General features: G+C 38.2%; 1 protein-coding gene across 1 annotated transcript; it reads right to left on the bottom strand.

Moving 5' to 3' along the window:
- Positions 1-7,298: 7,298 nt before the first annotated feature.
- Positions 7,299-10,267, bottom strand: LOC119745068. The gene is made up of 4 exons (XM_038221290.1): positions 10,171-10,267; positions 8,623-8,766; positions 8,121-8,277; positions 7,299-7,946 (listed from the first exon to the last, which is right to left on the bottom strand). The coding sequence occupies exons 1-4, from the start codon at positions 10,265-10,267 to the stop codon at positions 7,877-7,879; spliced, it is 468 nt and encodes a 155-aa protein (XP_038077218.1). The 3' UTR covers positions 7,299-7,876.
- Positions 10,268-16,223: the final 5,956 nt, after the last annotated feature.

The following is a 16,223-nucleotide window of genomic DNA, read 5'->3' as shown; positions in this document are numbered from 1 at the left end:
ACTTGTTTAGTCACAGACTCATGTGTCTGAATTTAACTTTTGTTATTGTTCGACTGATTTAGTAGAATCTGAAACAACTATTTTTTGTTGAGGCCAGTATTGAACGTTTGGATTGAAATAAATCGGTTTACTTTAGTCTAATTTATTTTAATTAAGCTATACTGAATGAATAGTCTAGTACTTTTTTTAAAAACCAATCCCCAAAATGGAAGAAAAAAACTTATAATAAAGCGTCGGTTGCACCACGAACCGGCGTATCTCGATTTTGCCAAATTGAGTTTTTGTCATAAACGTTATTATTTCATCAAAGTGCTCATTCTCAGAAAGTTTTATTCCGATCGGAGTTCTAATTAACTAAGCACGCCAATTAGACTGTGCGGCGTATCTCTAAAAAATGAAAAATGCTGCACCACGAAGTGGCGTATCCCGATACGCCGCTTTACACGCTCATTCCCACAGTGCTATGACGTCACAAAGGAGCGTCGACATGAAAAATTGGAATTTGGCGTTTCACGTTTCACGGCCACTATTACGCGCGTTGTATGACATACGATAAACATGATAAAAATCTGTTTCACGAAGTGACGAATAACTTTGGAGCTGAATTTCTCAAAAACTTATCAACTCAGATGCACACGGATTGCACACAATAAAGTTCAATCTATAATTTACTAGCAAAGATGAAACAGCTTGAATTCTAACACAGGGAGTATATGGAATGAGCCTACAAAAAATGACCAACTTTAAATCGTTTTTTTTTTCGAAACACAAAAAAAACCTAATTTGGTGAACTTGTTCCCTTAGGATAGACATTAGCTAAAGCATAATCAGATATTTCTTATCATTTTATTTTACTCAATTACAATCTTAAACAAGCCTGGCTCCTAAAGTGGCGCGAAGATTTGTTCAATGCCATGTTTGCATTATTATGTACATGTGATCTGCAGTAAATTATGAAAGCCTTTCTGCTGCAGCCTTGCCGATTGTAATAAAGTTACCATAGCAACATACGCGTTGTTTTGTAGATTTTGTTTATTGATCTCGTTCACTGATCTCTATTATACTGACTGGAAACGCTTTGGGCCGTGTGGGATGAAGTCACTGGACGCCATTTTGACGCTCCCTATGGTCACGTAAAAGTATATGCACATACATTAAATAAATGTAATATTTGAACAAATATGAACGTTAGTAAAATAAAACTTTAGGCAAAATGAATAAATAAAAACACGTTTGTTGATCCAAAATTTCTTCTAAAACTATTGTAATTCCATGCTTATTATATGCGGATCCGTGCCGTGTGGGGCGTTTTATGAAGCTTCAAAATGGCCGCCGTGTATGTGCAAGGGCGACACGGTTTATGTGAACGTTTATAGGGTACCTAAACAATGGGAGGTACCCCACAAGTCCAGTTTGTGACCTTGTGGGGTACTAAACTGGTACCCCACAAGTTTTTTTCACGAAATAGATGTATGGATTTTACTCAAAAACTAGGAATTTCCAAGGTGGGTTGATTCGTCGGAAATGGAAGAGTTTTAGGAACGGGATATAAAGTCCGAATTTCAGCCCACGAAATTAATTCTGTTTATAATATGAGCATTTTGAAATTTGTGCGCGATATTGCAAAATATAGTACACGAGAACAAAGGAAGTACCCCACTTCTTTGCCTGTTTGAGGGAGGGTGCGCACGCATAGGGCGAAGCATTATCCAGTCTGTATAATAGAGATTAGTGGTCTCGTTGGGCGAGCCATGTCGTGCGCCGAAATGCGCCTTTAGAAACGACTATAATGGTTGGCCTTACGGCAATCCACGCAGGTCATAACGCATATCTTTCCATCCTACAATAAAGCTAATTACCAGTTTTTGCTCGTGCCTCAGTGGTTACGACTCATTCATTAGTTGATGACAATATAGCTAGAGGACAATCCCCTCTACTTTGTTTATCATCCTTGTTCCGATGGCAATCTGCTCAATGCTACTACTTGCTTCTCTATATAATTATAATATTGGATTTGCCGATGTGTCTAAAAACCATCTTGTTGAGTTTCAAAGTGCGGAATAGTCTGATGCATTTGCAACACTGGAAGTTATTTCAAAGTTTGTTTATGAATGGGTATACTAGAATAAAACAATTGATCGTATTATCCGAACCTGTTCAAACTAACTGTGAAATACTTGTAACTATCCAAACCTGAAGTGTCCCATTGGAAATGAAAATACGCAATATGGAGAAGGGACAGTTATTTTTCAGGAGGATTGGGCATAATAATGTATTTGCAAGTTACATTCAAACATGTGACGTTCGTTGAAAATTAAAATCTGCCTGTTCCAAATTACAAACCCATTACATGTACTTGTTATAACAGTAGCCAATCGGAATAAATGAAGCAATACTACACCAGAGTTCGTGAAAACAACTATTGGTAGCGTTCTTCTCGGGGACTAGGTGCATGGTTTTTTTTAAATTTTACTTTGTTGTTGTTGTTACAAGACTTACGGTATCATTTTTTTGGGAAAAGAATTTGAATTTGAGGAAAAATTTGGTTGATATTTGCTCTTCCAACACAAACTAAATCGTTATACTGTTTTCCACCATGAGTATTCACACAATATTGGTAAAAAATTTCAATAATGGTAAGATATGAGAAAACATAATGAATCTATCATCATATTAGACTTTTGTATACGCTGATAAATTGCATTAATGGGAGGGAAATGGGTCAACCCGTACTCGAGTTATTAAACTCGTTCCCGAATTAACTCGTACCCCAAAATGTACACCCCAGTCAAGTCGCACCCAAGTCAGGTCGTACCCGAGTCAAGTCGTACCTGCAGCTCCAAATATTTGCCAATTTTCGAGAAAAAAAATGTGTATTTATATAACCTGCGAATTGGCCTCGTGTATCATTTAGCATGTTTTATACAACACTGACACAAAGATATCAAAAATTGCACCATTATTTATTAACCTCCTCAGATCTTACACACCAACAAACCTAATCAAATAAAAAAAGAAAGAAAGTAGATTCAACTTAGGTTTGTCTTACCCGTGGTATGCTTTCCAGGCTTTCTCGCTGTCTTCCTGTCTCCACACACTAAATATCTGCTTCGTATCGTCATTAACTCCCTGATAGTATAGTCGCAATCAACAAAGTGACAGGCAACCGCTACTGTTAGGATACGCAAAGCAGTTATAGGGATGATATGCAGTACGGTAGTAGATACCAAGGAGTGGCCCTCACGCGTAAAGTAATGAACAGATTAATACAAATTGTAGCCACCACCAAGTCTTCATTTTGATTTTTTTTTTTGGCTACTGTAAAACAGGCATGCGAAACAAACTATTTGCCTACTACACAGTATAAGACAACCAGCTATTAAAAGAGCATACTGGAACTAAATCTTTAATATTTGCCTATGATCACTTGTGATCGAATAAAATCATATCATTTAGGCCTATTAATAACAACATACTCAACATATATCGAAGCACTTTGAGTTGCAAGTAAGGCTCTCGGACTTTTTTGTTATGTTTCGGCATTTTGTTAATGCATGTTCAAGTCATGTTATACACTGATAGTTATTGCACATCCCAATGTAGGTACATACCAAGCTACTGCAAAATCGGACCTATAGTTCTTTTGATAGGCCTTAGAAAAATGCACCATTAATGTAGGCCACATGTCATGTGATAACGTCATCATGACATCACTTCAATTTACATCTTTAACACCTCCCGGTCTAGGTACAAATCAAGTTTCATCCCAATCGGGCTGTTTCGGCAAGTTGCCAAAACAGCCAAAAATACCCAGTGGGATTCCAACTCATGACCTACGGATGAACATGTACAGTCCAATATGTAGTATTCACAAGACTACAACAGGCATCAATGTGGTCGCTGTTCCTAGCTTCGAATGTGTAACAAAGTCCAAGACCCCGACATTTTTTACGCAGTTTGTGGATGTTTTCGGAAATTCAAACTTACTCCTCAGAGCTATCAGGCCGATTGTGCTTATAAAACCATGTTGATTAGGCAAGGCTCATGGAGAAACTCCTATATTGTATTTTCCCAACTCAAACTAACCTTTACATTTCAAATCAAGACAAGGTGTACTTAGTGCTGCTAGCTCCTAAAGTCAAAGCTATGACATTAGTCATGCTGGGTAACTCAGTCAGTCAGTCAGTCAGTCGGGGAGTCAGTCAGTCAGTAAGTCGGGGAGTCGGGGAGGTAAGTCGGGGAGTCAGTCGGGGAGGGAGTCAGTCAGTATGTCGGTCAGTCAGTCAGTCAGCGCGGCATGTCACTCACGCAGTCGATCAGGGAGTCATTAGTACAAGCTGAAATGCGCCTTTATAAACGACCATAATGGTTGGCCTTACGGCAATCAACGCAGGTCATAACTCATATCTTTCCATCCTACGATAAAGCTAATTACCAGTTTTGCTCGTGCCTCAGTGGTTACGACTCATTCCTTAGTTGATGACGATACAGAGGACAATCCCCTCTACTTTGTTAATCATCCTTGTTCCGATGGCAATCTGCTTAATGCTACTACTTGCTTCTCTATCTAATTATAATATTGGATTTGCCGATGTGTCTAAAAACCATCTTGTTGAGTTTACAAAGTGCGGAATAGTCTGATGCATTTGCAACACTGGAAGTTATTTCAAAGTTTGTTTATGAATGGGTATACTAGAATAAAACAATTGATCGTATCATCCGAACCTGTTCAAACTAAGTGTGAAATACTTGTAACCATCCAAACCTGAAGTGTCCCATTGGAAATGAAAATACGCAATATGGAGAAGGGACAGTTATTTTTCAGGAGGATTGGGCATAATAATGTATTTGCAAGTTACATTAAAACATATGACGTTAGTTGATAATTAAAATCTGCCTGTTCCAAATTACAAACCCATTACATGTACTTGTTATAACAGTAGCCAATCGGAATAAATGAAGCCATACTACACCAGAGTACGTGAAAACAACTATTGGTAGCGTTCTTCTCGGGGACTAGGTGCATGTTTTTTTTTTTAATTTTACTTTTCTTGTTGTTGTTACAAGACTTACGGTATCATTTTTTTGGGAAAAGAATTTGAATTTGAGGAAAAATTTGGTTGATATTTGCTCTTCCAACACAAACTAAATCGTTATACTGTTTTCCACCATGAGTATTCACACAATATTGGTAAAAAATTTCAATAATGGTAAGATATGAGAAAACATAATGAATCTATCATCATATTAGACTTTTGTATACGCTGATAAATTGCATTAATGGGAGGGAAATGGGTCAACCCGTACTCGAGTTATTAAACTCGTTCCCGAATTAACTCGTACCCCAAAATGTACACCCCAGTCAAGTCGCACCCAAGTCAGGTCGTACCCGAGTCAAGTCGTACCTGCAGCTCCAAATATTTGCCAATTTTCGAGAAAAAAAATGTGTATTTATATAACCTGCGAATTGGCCTCGTGTATCATTTAGCATGTTTTATACAACACTGACACAAAGATATCAAAAATTGCACCATTATTTATTAACCTCCTCAGATCTTACACACCAACAAACCTAATCAAATAAAAAAAGAAAGAAAGTAGATTCAACTTAGGTTTGTCTTACCCGTGGTATGCTTTCCAGGCTTTCTCGCTGTCTTCCTGTCTCCACACACTAAATATCTGCTTCGTATCGTCAGTAACTCCCTGATAGTATAGTCGCAATCAACAAAGTGACAGGCAACCGCTACTGTTAGGATACGCAAAGCAGTTATAGGGATGATATGCAGTACGGTAGTAGATACCAAGGAGTGACACTCACGCGTAAAGTAATGAACAGATTAATACAAATTGTAGCCACCACCAAGTCTTCATTTTGATTCTTTTTTTTGGCTACTGTAAAACAGGCATGCGAAACAAACTATTTGCCTACTACACAGTATAAGACAACCAGCTATTAAAAGAGCATACTGGAACTAAATCTTTAATATTTGCCTATGATCACTTGTGATCGAATAAAATCATATCATTTAGGCCTATTAATAACAACATACTCAACATATATCGAAGCACTTTGAGTTGCAAGTAAGGCTCTCGGACTTTTTTGTTATGTTTCGGCATTTTGTTAATGCATGTTCAAGTCATGTTATACACTGATAGTTATTGCACATCCCAATGTAGGTACATACCAAGCTACTGCAAAATCGGACCTATAGTTCTTTTGATAGGCCTTAGAAAAATGCACCATTAATGTAGGCCACATGTCATGTGATAACGTCATCATGACATCACTTCAATTTACATCTTTAACACCTCCCGGTCTAGGTACAAATCAAGTTTCATCCCAATCGGGCTGTTTCGGCAAGTTGCCAAAACAGCCAAAAATACCCAGTGGGATTCCAACTCATGACCTACGGATGAACATGTACAGTCCAATATGTAGTATTCACAAGACTACAACAGGCATCAATGTGGTCGCTGTTCCTAGCTTCGAATGTGTAACAAAGTCCAAACCCCGACATTTTTACGCAGATTGTGGATGTTTTTGGAAATTCAAACTTACTCCTCAGGGCTATCAGGCCGATTGTGCTTATAAAACCATGTTGATTAGGCAAGGCTCATGGAGAAACTCCTATATTGTATTTTCCCAACTCAAACTTACATTTACATTTCAAATCAAGACAAGGTGTACTTAGTGCTGCTAGCTCCTAAAGTCAAAGCTATGACATTAGTCATGCTGGGTAACTCAGTCAGTCAGTCAGTCAGTCAGTCGGGGAGTCGGGGAGGTAGGGGAGTCAGTCAGTCAGTCAGTCAGTCAGTCAGTCAGTGCGGCAGTCACTCACGCAGTCGATCAGGGAGTCATTAGTACAAGCTGACAATTCGCGTGTAGCAAAAGGTTGCCTTAGCCGATGTAGTTGGCAGTTATATAACACTTTACACCAACATTGAAAAGTAGAGAATTTATCGATCAAATTATATTTCGTTTAATGCACATATACCAATGTTGTAAACGATATTGATAGGCCTACACAAAATTAGTTCAGTTCAAATTGTCGATCGACAGCTTCAAGTTTTCAACATGAGTTTTTAAATTCATAGCACTTGCAGCAATATTCTGTCAAAAACGAACTTTACTTTTTCAGGTAAAATTGTACAAAACATAAACTGAGCTGGCTATCAGTAGTATGCTAGTGGCCGGGATTGTGCCGGGAATGTCTCGATCAAACAGTTTTCTGTTTACTGAAACATAAACTGTGAAAAGTAGCTGAAAACGAAGGTCTACGCCGCACAGTATTCCCACACGCAGAAGATTGAACAGATTAAACCTTTATAATTTAATGAAGACATGTTTAATATCTTAACTTCAAATATTTGTGTTAAACAAAGAAAAGTTTAAAAACCTATTTTTTAATCCCTGTACCACTTATCGGAGAATACTTTAACATTTAAGATGTTTAAATCGCTACCTGAAATGACGCATATCTATCGCCAAAATGATCTTTTATATAATATAGTCGTTATTAAAAACCAAGACCCCAAATAAAGCCCAATAAGAAACCAACTATTTTGAAAATCTGATAGATAAACTGTAACAACAATTTGGAATGTAATACCGGTTAGGCATCCCACAGGTCCTGCGCTTGTTTCTATAATTTATTCATTTTTCCAAATTTGTTCTAATTACATAAGTGCAAAGCAGTATCAGATACAGAATTGTCCACAATGGGGAGGCTGGGGTGTTTGAACGCAATGATTAGAGATCCATTTATACATGTATAAGTGGTGCACTAAAATTGTGTAACGAGTAAATCACTATAAGTTTTACTTCTGAATTAATTTCACGTCAATTTAGCACTTGCGTTACGAATGTATCGTTACCTTAGTCAGAGTTGTACATGTGGGTGTACATCTTGTAACTGTCACCAACTTTCTTCCAAATAGCCAAACTCCTAAAAGAGAGAAAAGAAAAACAAATCAAAATTAAAGACAGGTCAATCATGATATGTCTGTGTGACAGATTATCTAGTACTGGAATATTACGGCCTTAACTGAAGTCAACTGGATTCGCACCGGATTTCGAAATTTAGTACCATCCTAATAAACACAGTTTTCAATGTACTGACTTTCCTTTGCTGACTTGATCTGTACTGCTGATGGACTTAATTTCCGTGCGCTCAAAGACGAAGTTATCTCCCGAGCAGCTGTTCAGCGGAGACCCTTCTTTAGTGTCGATGGTCATCGTCTTGACATCGTTAATCCATGAGAAGTATTGCTTTGCATCTATGGGAAAAATGAAACACAATTGAATACTTTCGCCCCTCCGTCCACTTTGCATCGTTTTGTGGATTGTTGGATATTGTATTGACTTTGCAATAATGTACAAAACACGGATGTCTGTATCTTCACACCAAATTTGAAGTATTTTTATTTTCTGCTTCCAACTTCAATCCAAAAAAAAACACCCACACCTGGGAGATCATGTGCCGACTGTAAGATTGCCAAATATTAACATCTTTCTAGGGCTTCTGACGTTAGAAATGGCATTTTTGGGGGCACACGGGAAACAATAAGTCATTGAGATAATATGTCGCTTTAAAACACTGAAACAAACAAAAAACTGCTTACCGTTTTTCCCTATGGCAGTGGGGTACCCTTCTTGCATGACAATCAGGTCATCGGTAAACAAATCGAGGACGCCGTCAATGTCGTTGTTTTCACAGAGCTGGATGTATTTCGCACTCTCCGCGTTAATTTTTGCCGTCACGTTATCTTGAAAAGACCAAATGTACGAGACAATACATACTTATGTTTCTATCAACTTTCCTTCTTGATCATTTAAATGTAAACAAGACCACAACATGATATAATAAAGCAAATGCAACTGCAAACAAATTATTTATTTGCATATAACAGTTAGTCTTCTCGTGTTGGTAACGATGCTTGCAACGGAATAACGGAAAGTTTTTGTAAGCACTGCGAAACAGAATTTTCCCTGGCAATTCTAAAAAGAGGAATAACCGGTAGGTTTGTTGTAAACGGTGATTGAAACACAAAATGGTTCAAATTGATGATTGATTCACATAAAGTGCATAACAGCGTCGACTTTTTAACACGAACTTTTCAATTAACGTTTAAGGTCCCATTGTACAAACCTTCAGCTTTTGAACTCGCTATCAGTATGCCAGCGGCCAGAAAAGCATACCGAAAGATAGGATACATCGTTTGTACCGGTTGGTGTCGTAGTTGTTTAAATCAAAAATGTTTTACTTGCGCTCAAGACTGTCTGTGCGGTTCCAACTCCGTCAAGCAGAATAAAACCCGTTCCTGGGGGAAGTGAACTATTTAGTACATAGGGCAAGCTTGATCGAGAAACATTGGTCGATCAGCAGTTAGTCCACCACGTATGTTGCGCCTGCGCGCAACTGTTTAACTACCAATATCTTTACCTCTCACGATCGTGATGCGTCAATATGAATTCTCAATCCTGAGAAATTGCACTCTCCAAGTTATTTTATTGATGTGTGCGCAACTTCGTCAAACGTATGTCGAACAACGGCTGATAGAGCGCAACATTTGAGCGCAGCCTCTGCTTATTTATACTCGAACACAATGGAATTGCGCTGCTGTACTTTTTTTAATTTGCTGAAAAATTATTTCAAACCACATTAAAATATGCACATTAATATTTCTTGCATAACATATGGCGTTTTCCCTACCTCAACAAAAAGAACATACAAGACAATACAGGCTTATGTGATACTTCAATTCCCTTAAGAACAGAACATGATATATAATTAACCAAGTGCAACTGGAAACATTGTATGTATGATCATGTTACACTTTTTTCTGCTTTGGTAACGATGCTTGCGACAGGTTGACGGAAATTGTATCAGCAATGCGAAGCACATTTTCCACTGGTTGTTCGAAATGTTAATTCCACTGGTTGCTCTAAATATAAAAGTAGGCCTTTTGTAAACAAACATAAAATGGTTCACCTAAAAACACTTCAAATTGTTGATTGATAGCGTTGAGTGTTAAACACGACCTTTTAAAGTAATGTATTTGCAGCAATTTACTCCCGAAATGAACTCTTTTTTTTAGGTCACATACACATTGTACAAACCATCACCTGCCGAACTGGATTTCATTTTGCCAGCGGCCAGAAAGACTCACAGATAGGTGGTGTGCACCGGTTGGTGTCGTAGTCGTTTAACTCAAAATGTTTTACTAGCGCTCGCCACTGTCTGTACTTGCTTTTTATTTCTTGCATATTAATAGCCGTGCACAATAATCTTTTGTTTGCATAACAGATGGCATTATGCATGCATTAATTATCATGCTGGTATCGCACAAATTGTTTTGTCTGTGTCTTGTTAATAGTTGATCAAGAATGTAAATTACTCATCAATATTTCAAAACTCAAAAGCAAAATCATTATCGGATGGGTATGCATACAATGAATTTTTCATATTGTATAAATTAAACCCCGTTTTTATAGAACCTGTTAAATTTGTATTTTTTTTTTTTTATATCCTTAGAATAACAACCCGTGTAACAATACCGTATACACATACATGTTTACGCCACATACATAGTGTGGACATTCTTTGTGTAGTTTCAGAAAAGCCTGGGAAAATTACTTATGTTACTCATACTATTAAAAACTCTTGCAACCCAATGTTTTCTTCTATGATTCCCTTGTGTGTTTCTCTTCATTTTGCGACGGATAAACCTACCCCAAAATGCCCCACAACGTCGCTTCTACCTGGTTAACGTGGACATATTTTATTCAGAAGTCCACAGGGTGAATGTAATGCTTGTGCACTCTAAACTATTGTTTCCCAGCACATCCTCTAGATATCTCAAAGGAATTCCTGAGCACTAGGCGATTTTGCCTTTTAGAAACTAGGGTCTTTTTTTTCCATACAAGGATCTCGTTCTTTATTTTTAACACAACAATGCATTGTAACATTTTCTGGTTAATTCTTTCTGGCAATTCAGTCAATCCTTTCTGGACGCATACACATTAATTTTGCGCATACCCTTCAAAACCATGGTGACAGAATTGCTTAATGTTGCCTCCTAGTTCGACACCGTCGTCTATCTTTTTTGAACCTCAACGTGCAAAGCGCGAAGCATGTCTTGTGATGCTCTCGAGAGTCCAATTTACTTCATCGTTCCCATGGCGCACAAAGTAACGGACCATGTATTTGGGCATTCTAGTCCAATTCGAGGGGAAATCTATTTATTACAACAAAGCATCATCCTTAGCCTTACAAAAAGAAGAAGAAAAATATTGAAAATTCATCTTCATAATATTTTCGGCCCTAGAGTACAGTATTTGTTTGCGACTAGTAACATTGCGTTCATGTGCCACAAAGGAACTGTTTCATTACAATTTGTTGTTATAACCAATTTTTAAATACTAGATACCGCCCCATATGTATTCCCAAACACAACGAATAACAATTTTAATAATGGTAAGATATAGGAGAAATAATGGACCTAAAATCTCATTAAACTATCAAGTTTGTACGCCCAAACGTGGTATTACTGAAATTAATAAGAGGAAATTTGATTCGCGCCACAAAGCCTCACATAGCAATAATGGATGCATAATTATTTTTCTTGGTATTTTGGTGTTTTTTTTTACTGGTATACGCATTTTTTTTCTCGTGCGGAGCCTCCAAAGAGTTTTTTTGGTAGCCGTCAGTAGTTTAAGCAAGTTAAGTTGTTTTATGGCGTAGTATTTTCCCAAACACAACGATTGTCCTAGTTCGGATATTTGGCATAATATGGCTGGTAACATATTTCTATGGGGGCGCTGCTCAAACCGGACGGTCATAGATACTATGGGACAATATAGGTGGCGCTTTTCAGGTCGGCACATTGCCGAAGTTGGCATCTGAAAGGCCGCTGGTAAAATAATAGGGAACTTGTTAAACAGAAGGGCACTCCTTAAATATTTGTTTGGGGTGGAGTAAACGCTGGTGAAAAAAGGACACGTGTATACAAAAGGGCAGTCTTTTTAAAATATTGGAGGAGGGGATGGCTTCGGCAGTGCATTTTGATATAACAATAGAAGGATGAACAGGAGATGAAAAAAGAGCGAATGGTCAACGATCTTTGAATGGTCAAGGAAGTAAGGAGGTGAAAAAGAACAAATTACACGGGAAAAAATAGGAAATATAACCGACATTATCACAGCACCGATAGAATGTCAATGTACTTGCACCAAATGAAAGCACCTCTAAAGTTCAGAAAAATGATGGAATCAGGCACCAGGCATGTGTTCAACAGTTAGTGGGTGGGGGTGCTCACTCAATGATTCCTTGCAACCTGCTCACAGACATGATCACTTGGATGAAACTCAAAAGGAAAGGTCTTTGAGCCCTCAAAAATTAGCAGCAAATGGAATCAAAGTATTAATCTAATAGGGAAAGGGTCCTTATTCTATTTAACAAAGCGTTTGAAATAGAGTTCCACCAAAAAGCCCAAAGACCATAAACAAACCCTAATAATCCTCCACACACTCCAGCGTTTTTGATCAGCGCCCTCTAAAGTCACATGGGGCGCTCCCCCCCCCCCATCCGCTTTCGAACTTTCAAGCTGCAGGTCCCCTGTTCCCCATTGTTTGCCAAACAGATATGCTGCCACACGCCAAGCATAATGCCTTATGTCAATTTGCACGTCATACCTCGAGAGTACACTTTGACGAGGGTACGGATACATACTGATCATGCTGTGTCACGTTCTATTTGTTTTACCTGACTGTAACCTGGCTTACGCTCTATTTAACATACACCAGGGATGAACTAGGGGTTAGTCTCGAATTTTATCAGTATACAATTGTCTGGTGGTTTTCACAACCACGGCTATTGAGACATGCCACTATTGCAATAGCCTCTCCATTTGGATGTCACGATAGGTAAGTACAGTCGACTCTTTAAACTTCAGTTTTCATATTTGTTATGATTTTTTCTTTACCTTTGGCTTTTAGTCGAAAAAGTCCCAGATTATTTTCATATGGTGTACTATTCAGGTCACTCAAACGGCGCAGCGTGTCTTTTGACGCGATGTGTGCTTTGAAGTGGCGTGGTGTGCACAAGCATGACATTCCCTGTGGGGACTTCCAAATAAAAGATGACCCTAAACCAATTTACAGATACATTGTGTGGACTTGCCCACGTCCGCAGAAGGTTTCCAACTCTCTCTGCAAACAGGTCAAGAGGCAATTTTTGGTTAGTTTTATTTGTCGCAAAATGAGAAGAAACCCTCAAGAGAATCAAAGTACAAAAAAAAGGAAAAATGGGGTCGAAAGAGTTATCACTAGAGTTTTTTTTTACACATTTCTTAACTACACGAAAACAAAGGTATGTCCCCGCTAGATGTAACGTAAACATGCCTGAGTCTTTAATCGGTGTGGTGTATGTCTTTAAGCACGTTTGTTTATGGTGTAAATCGAGGACTCACAGATGAAACGTCATCGATTAATCGAGAACAGGAACCAAATCGAGGACTCCTCTGCTAGACAACGTGTACAAAACCAATGAGAGCTATTGCAAAATGTTAGACTATAAACACAGGAAAAGGGAAGAGGAACAAAAAAAAAATCCTCGATTTACACCATAAACAAACGCGTTTGTTTATAGTGTAAATCGAGGATACGCACGTGCAGCATCACTTGTGAATCGAGGACAGGAACCAAATCGAGGACGACCTCGATGAGGATATGTGTACAAAACCAATGAGATCTGTTGCGAAAAAAAGTTTAAGTACAAACAAAGAAATAGGGAATAGGAATAAAAGAAAATCCTAGATTTACACAATAAACAAACGTGCTAGTGTGTGTCTAGGTGCGGCGTTCAAAAGGTAAGAGTCATTTAGTGCAATTATTTAATATTAGACCTATTCACAAGAAAGACATTTATTGCGAAATTGTGAACTGTTAACTTGAATGGTGCAAGACTATTTATGCATCGTAGCCTCATTTAAGTTTTTAAACGTTGCTTATATATTACGATATGCTTAATCCCAATCAAAAATATGCACCGTCAAAAATATGTTTGTAACACTTGGAATGTATAGAAGATCCGTCGTCATGGCAACGGACCATGTATTTGGGCATTCTAGTCCAATTTGAGGGGAACATATATATTACAACAAAGCATCATCCTTAGCCTTACAAAAAAGAAGAACAATATTGAAAATTCATCTCCATAATATTTTCGGCCCTAGAGTACAGCATTTGTTTGCGACTAGTAACATTGCGTTCATGCCCCATTTTCAAAATGACATGGTTTGCTCTCCAATCCGCTTTTTGAACTTTCAAGCTGCAGGGTCCCTGTCTGCTAGTGTTTTCCAAACTGATACACTGCCGCCAGGCAAGCAAAATATGTCGTGTCAATTTACTCGCTGTGTCTCGCGAGTGCACTCGCATAAGGATAGATACTGATCATGCTGTGTCATGGTCTATTTGTTTTATCAGACGGTATCCTGGCCTACGCTCTATGGTTAGCTTTTGGGTCATTCCCGATTTTTATCAGTATACAATTGCCTGGTTTTGTTCACAATCATCGTCATTGATACATGCCACCATATAGCGTTTGTCATGACAGGTAAGTACACTGCCGGTTTTAGGACGACTCTTTAAATGTTCTCCCTCAACTTAAACTTTTATTCGAAACGGTCCATCCACACTTTCATATGGTGTACAAATAAGTTCAGTAAAACGGTGCGGTGTTTGCCTTAAAGCGGCGTGGTGTATGTCTTAACCACGTGGTTAACGTGGACATATTTTATTCAGAAGTCCACAGGGTGAATGTAATGCTTGTGCACTCTAAACTATTGTTTTCCAGCACATCCCCTAGATATCTCAAAGGAATTCCTGAGCATTAGGTGATTTGCCTTTTAGAAATTTAGGTCTTTTTTCCATACAAGGATCTCGTTCTTTATCTTTTACACAACAATGCATTGTAACATTTTCTGGTTAAATCTTTCTGGCAATTCAGTCAATCCTCTCTGGACGCATACACATTAATTTTGCGCATACCCTTCAATGTTGCCTCCTAGTTCGATACCGTCGTCTATCTTTTTTGAACCTCAACGTGCAAAGCGCGAAGCATGTCTTGTGATGCTCTCGAGAGTCCAATTTACTTCATCGTTCCCATGGCGCACTATAAAACGACGTGGTCACCGTTAATCCTTATCACTTTCTTCGCACAGTATTGAGTGCAACAAACCCCATATCAGAAGCACACAGTTGTGCGCGCACTCGCACATTGAATGTTGATTTAGAATGGGATGTTGATGTGCCACAGAGGAACTGTTTCATTACAATTTGTTGTTATAACCAATTTTTAAATACTAGATACCGCCCCATATGTATTCCCAAACACAACGAATAACAATTTTTATAATGGTAAGATATAGGAGAAATAATGGACCTAAAATCTCATTAAACTATAAAGTTTGTACGCCCAAACGTGGTATTTCTGAAATTAATAAGAGAAAATTTGATTCGCGCCACAAAGCCTCACATAGCAATAATGGATGCATAATTATTTTTCTTGGTATTTTGGTGTGTTTTTTTACTGGTATACGCATTTTTTTCTCGTGCGGAGCCTCCAAAGAGTTTTTTTGGTAGCCGCCAGTAGTTTAAGCAAGTTAAATTGTTTTATGGCGTAGTATTTTCCCAAACACAGCGATTGTCCTAGTTCGGATATTTGGCATACTATGGCTGGTAACATATTTCTATGGGGGCGCTGCTCAAACTCGACGGTCATAGATACTATGGGACAATGTAAGTGGCGCTTTTCAGGTCGGCACAATTGTCGAAGTTGGCATCTGAAAGGCCGCTGGTAAAATAAAAGGGAACTTGTTAAACAGAAGGGCACTCCTTAAATATTTGTTTGGGGTGGAGTAAACGCTGTAAAAAAAAAAGGACACGTGTATTCAAAAGGGCAGTCTTTTCATTCAAAATATTGGAGGAGGGGATGGCTTCGGCAGTGCATTTTGATATAACAATAGAAGGATTAAACAGGAGATGAAAAAAAAAGAGCGAATGGTCAATGATCTTTGAATGGTCAAGGAAGTAAGGAGGTGAAAAAGAACAAATTACACGGGAAAAAATAGGAAATATAACCGACATTAACACAGCACCGATAGAGTGTCAATGTACTTGCACTAAATGAAAGCACCTCTAAAGTTCAGAAAAATGAAGGAAT

The sequence above is a fragment of the Patiria miniata genome, unplaced genomic scaffold, assembly GCF_015706575.1.
Source record: "Patiria miniata isolate m_02_andy unplaced genomic scaffold, ASM1570657v1 HiC_scaffold_7, whole genome shotgun sequence".
In the NCBI taxonomy this organism is placed as follows: domain Eukaryota; kingdom Metazoa; phylum Echinodermata; class Asteroidea; order Valvatida; family Asterinidae; genus Patiria; species Patiria miniata.
Note: the sequence above shows the minus strand (reverse complement) of the source record. Positions and strands in the feature narration are given on the sequence as shown.

Coding starts and splice junctions, on each gene's coding strand:
- LOC119745068 (XM_038221290.1), bottom strand. CDS start 10,267: ATGCAAGAAATAAAAAGCAAGTACAGACAGTGGCGAGCGCTAGTAAAA. Junction 8,767..10,170: donor CCGGTGCACACCACCTATCT/GTGAGTCTTTCT, acceptor GGTCTTTTCAAG/ATAACGTGACGGCAAAAATT. Junction 7,947..8,120: donor GATCAAGTCAGCAAAGGAAA/GTCAGTACATTG, acceptor TCTCTCTTTTAG/GAGTTTGGCTATTTGGAAGA.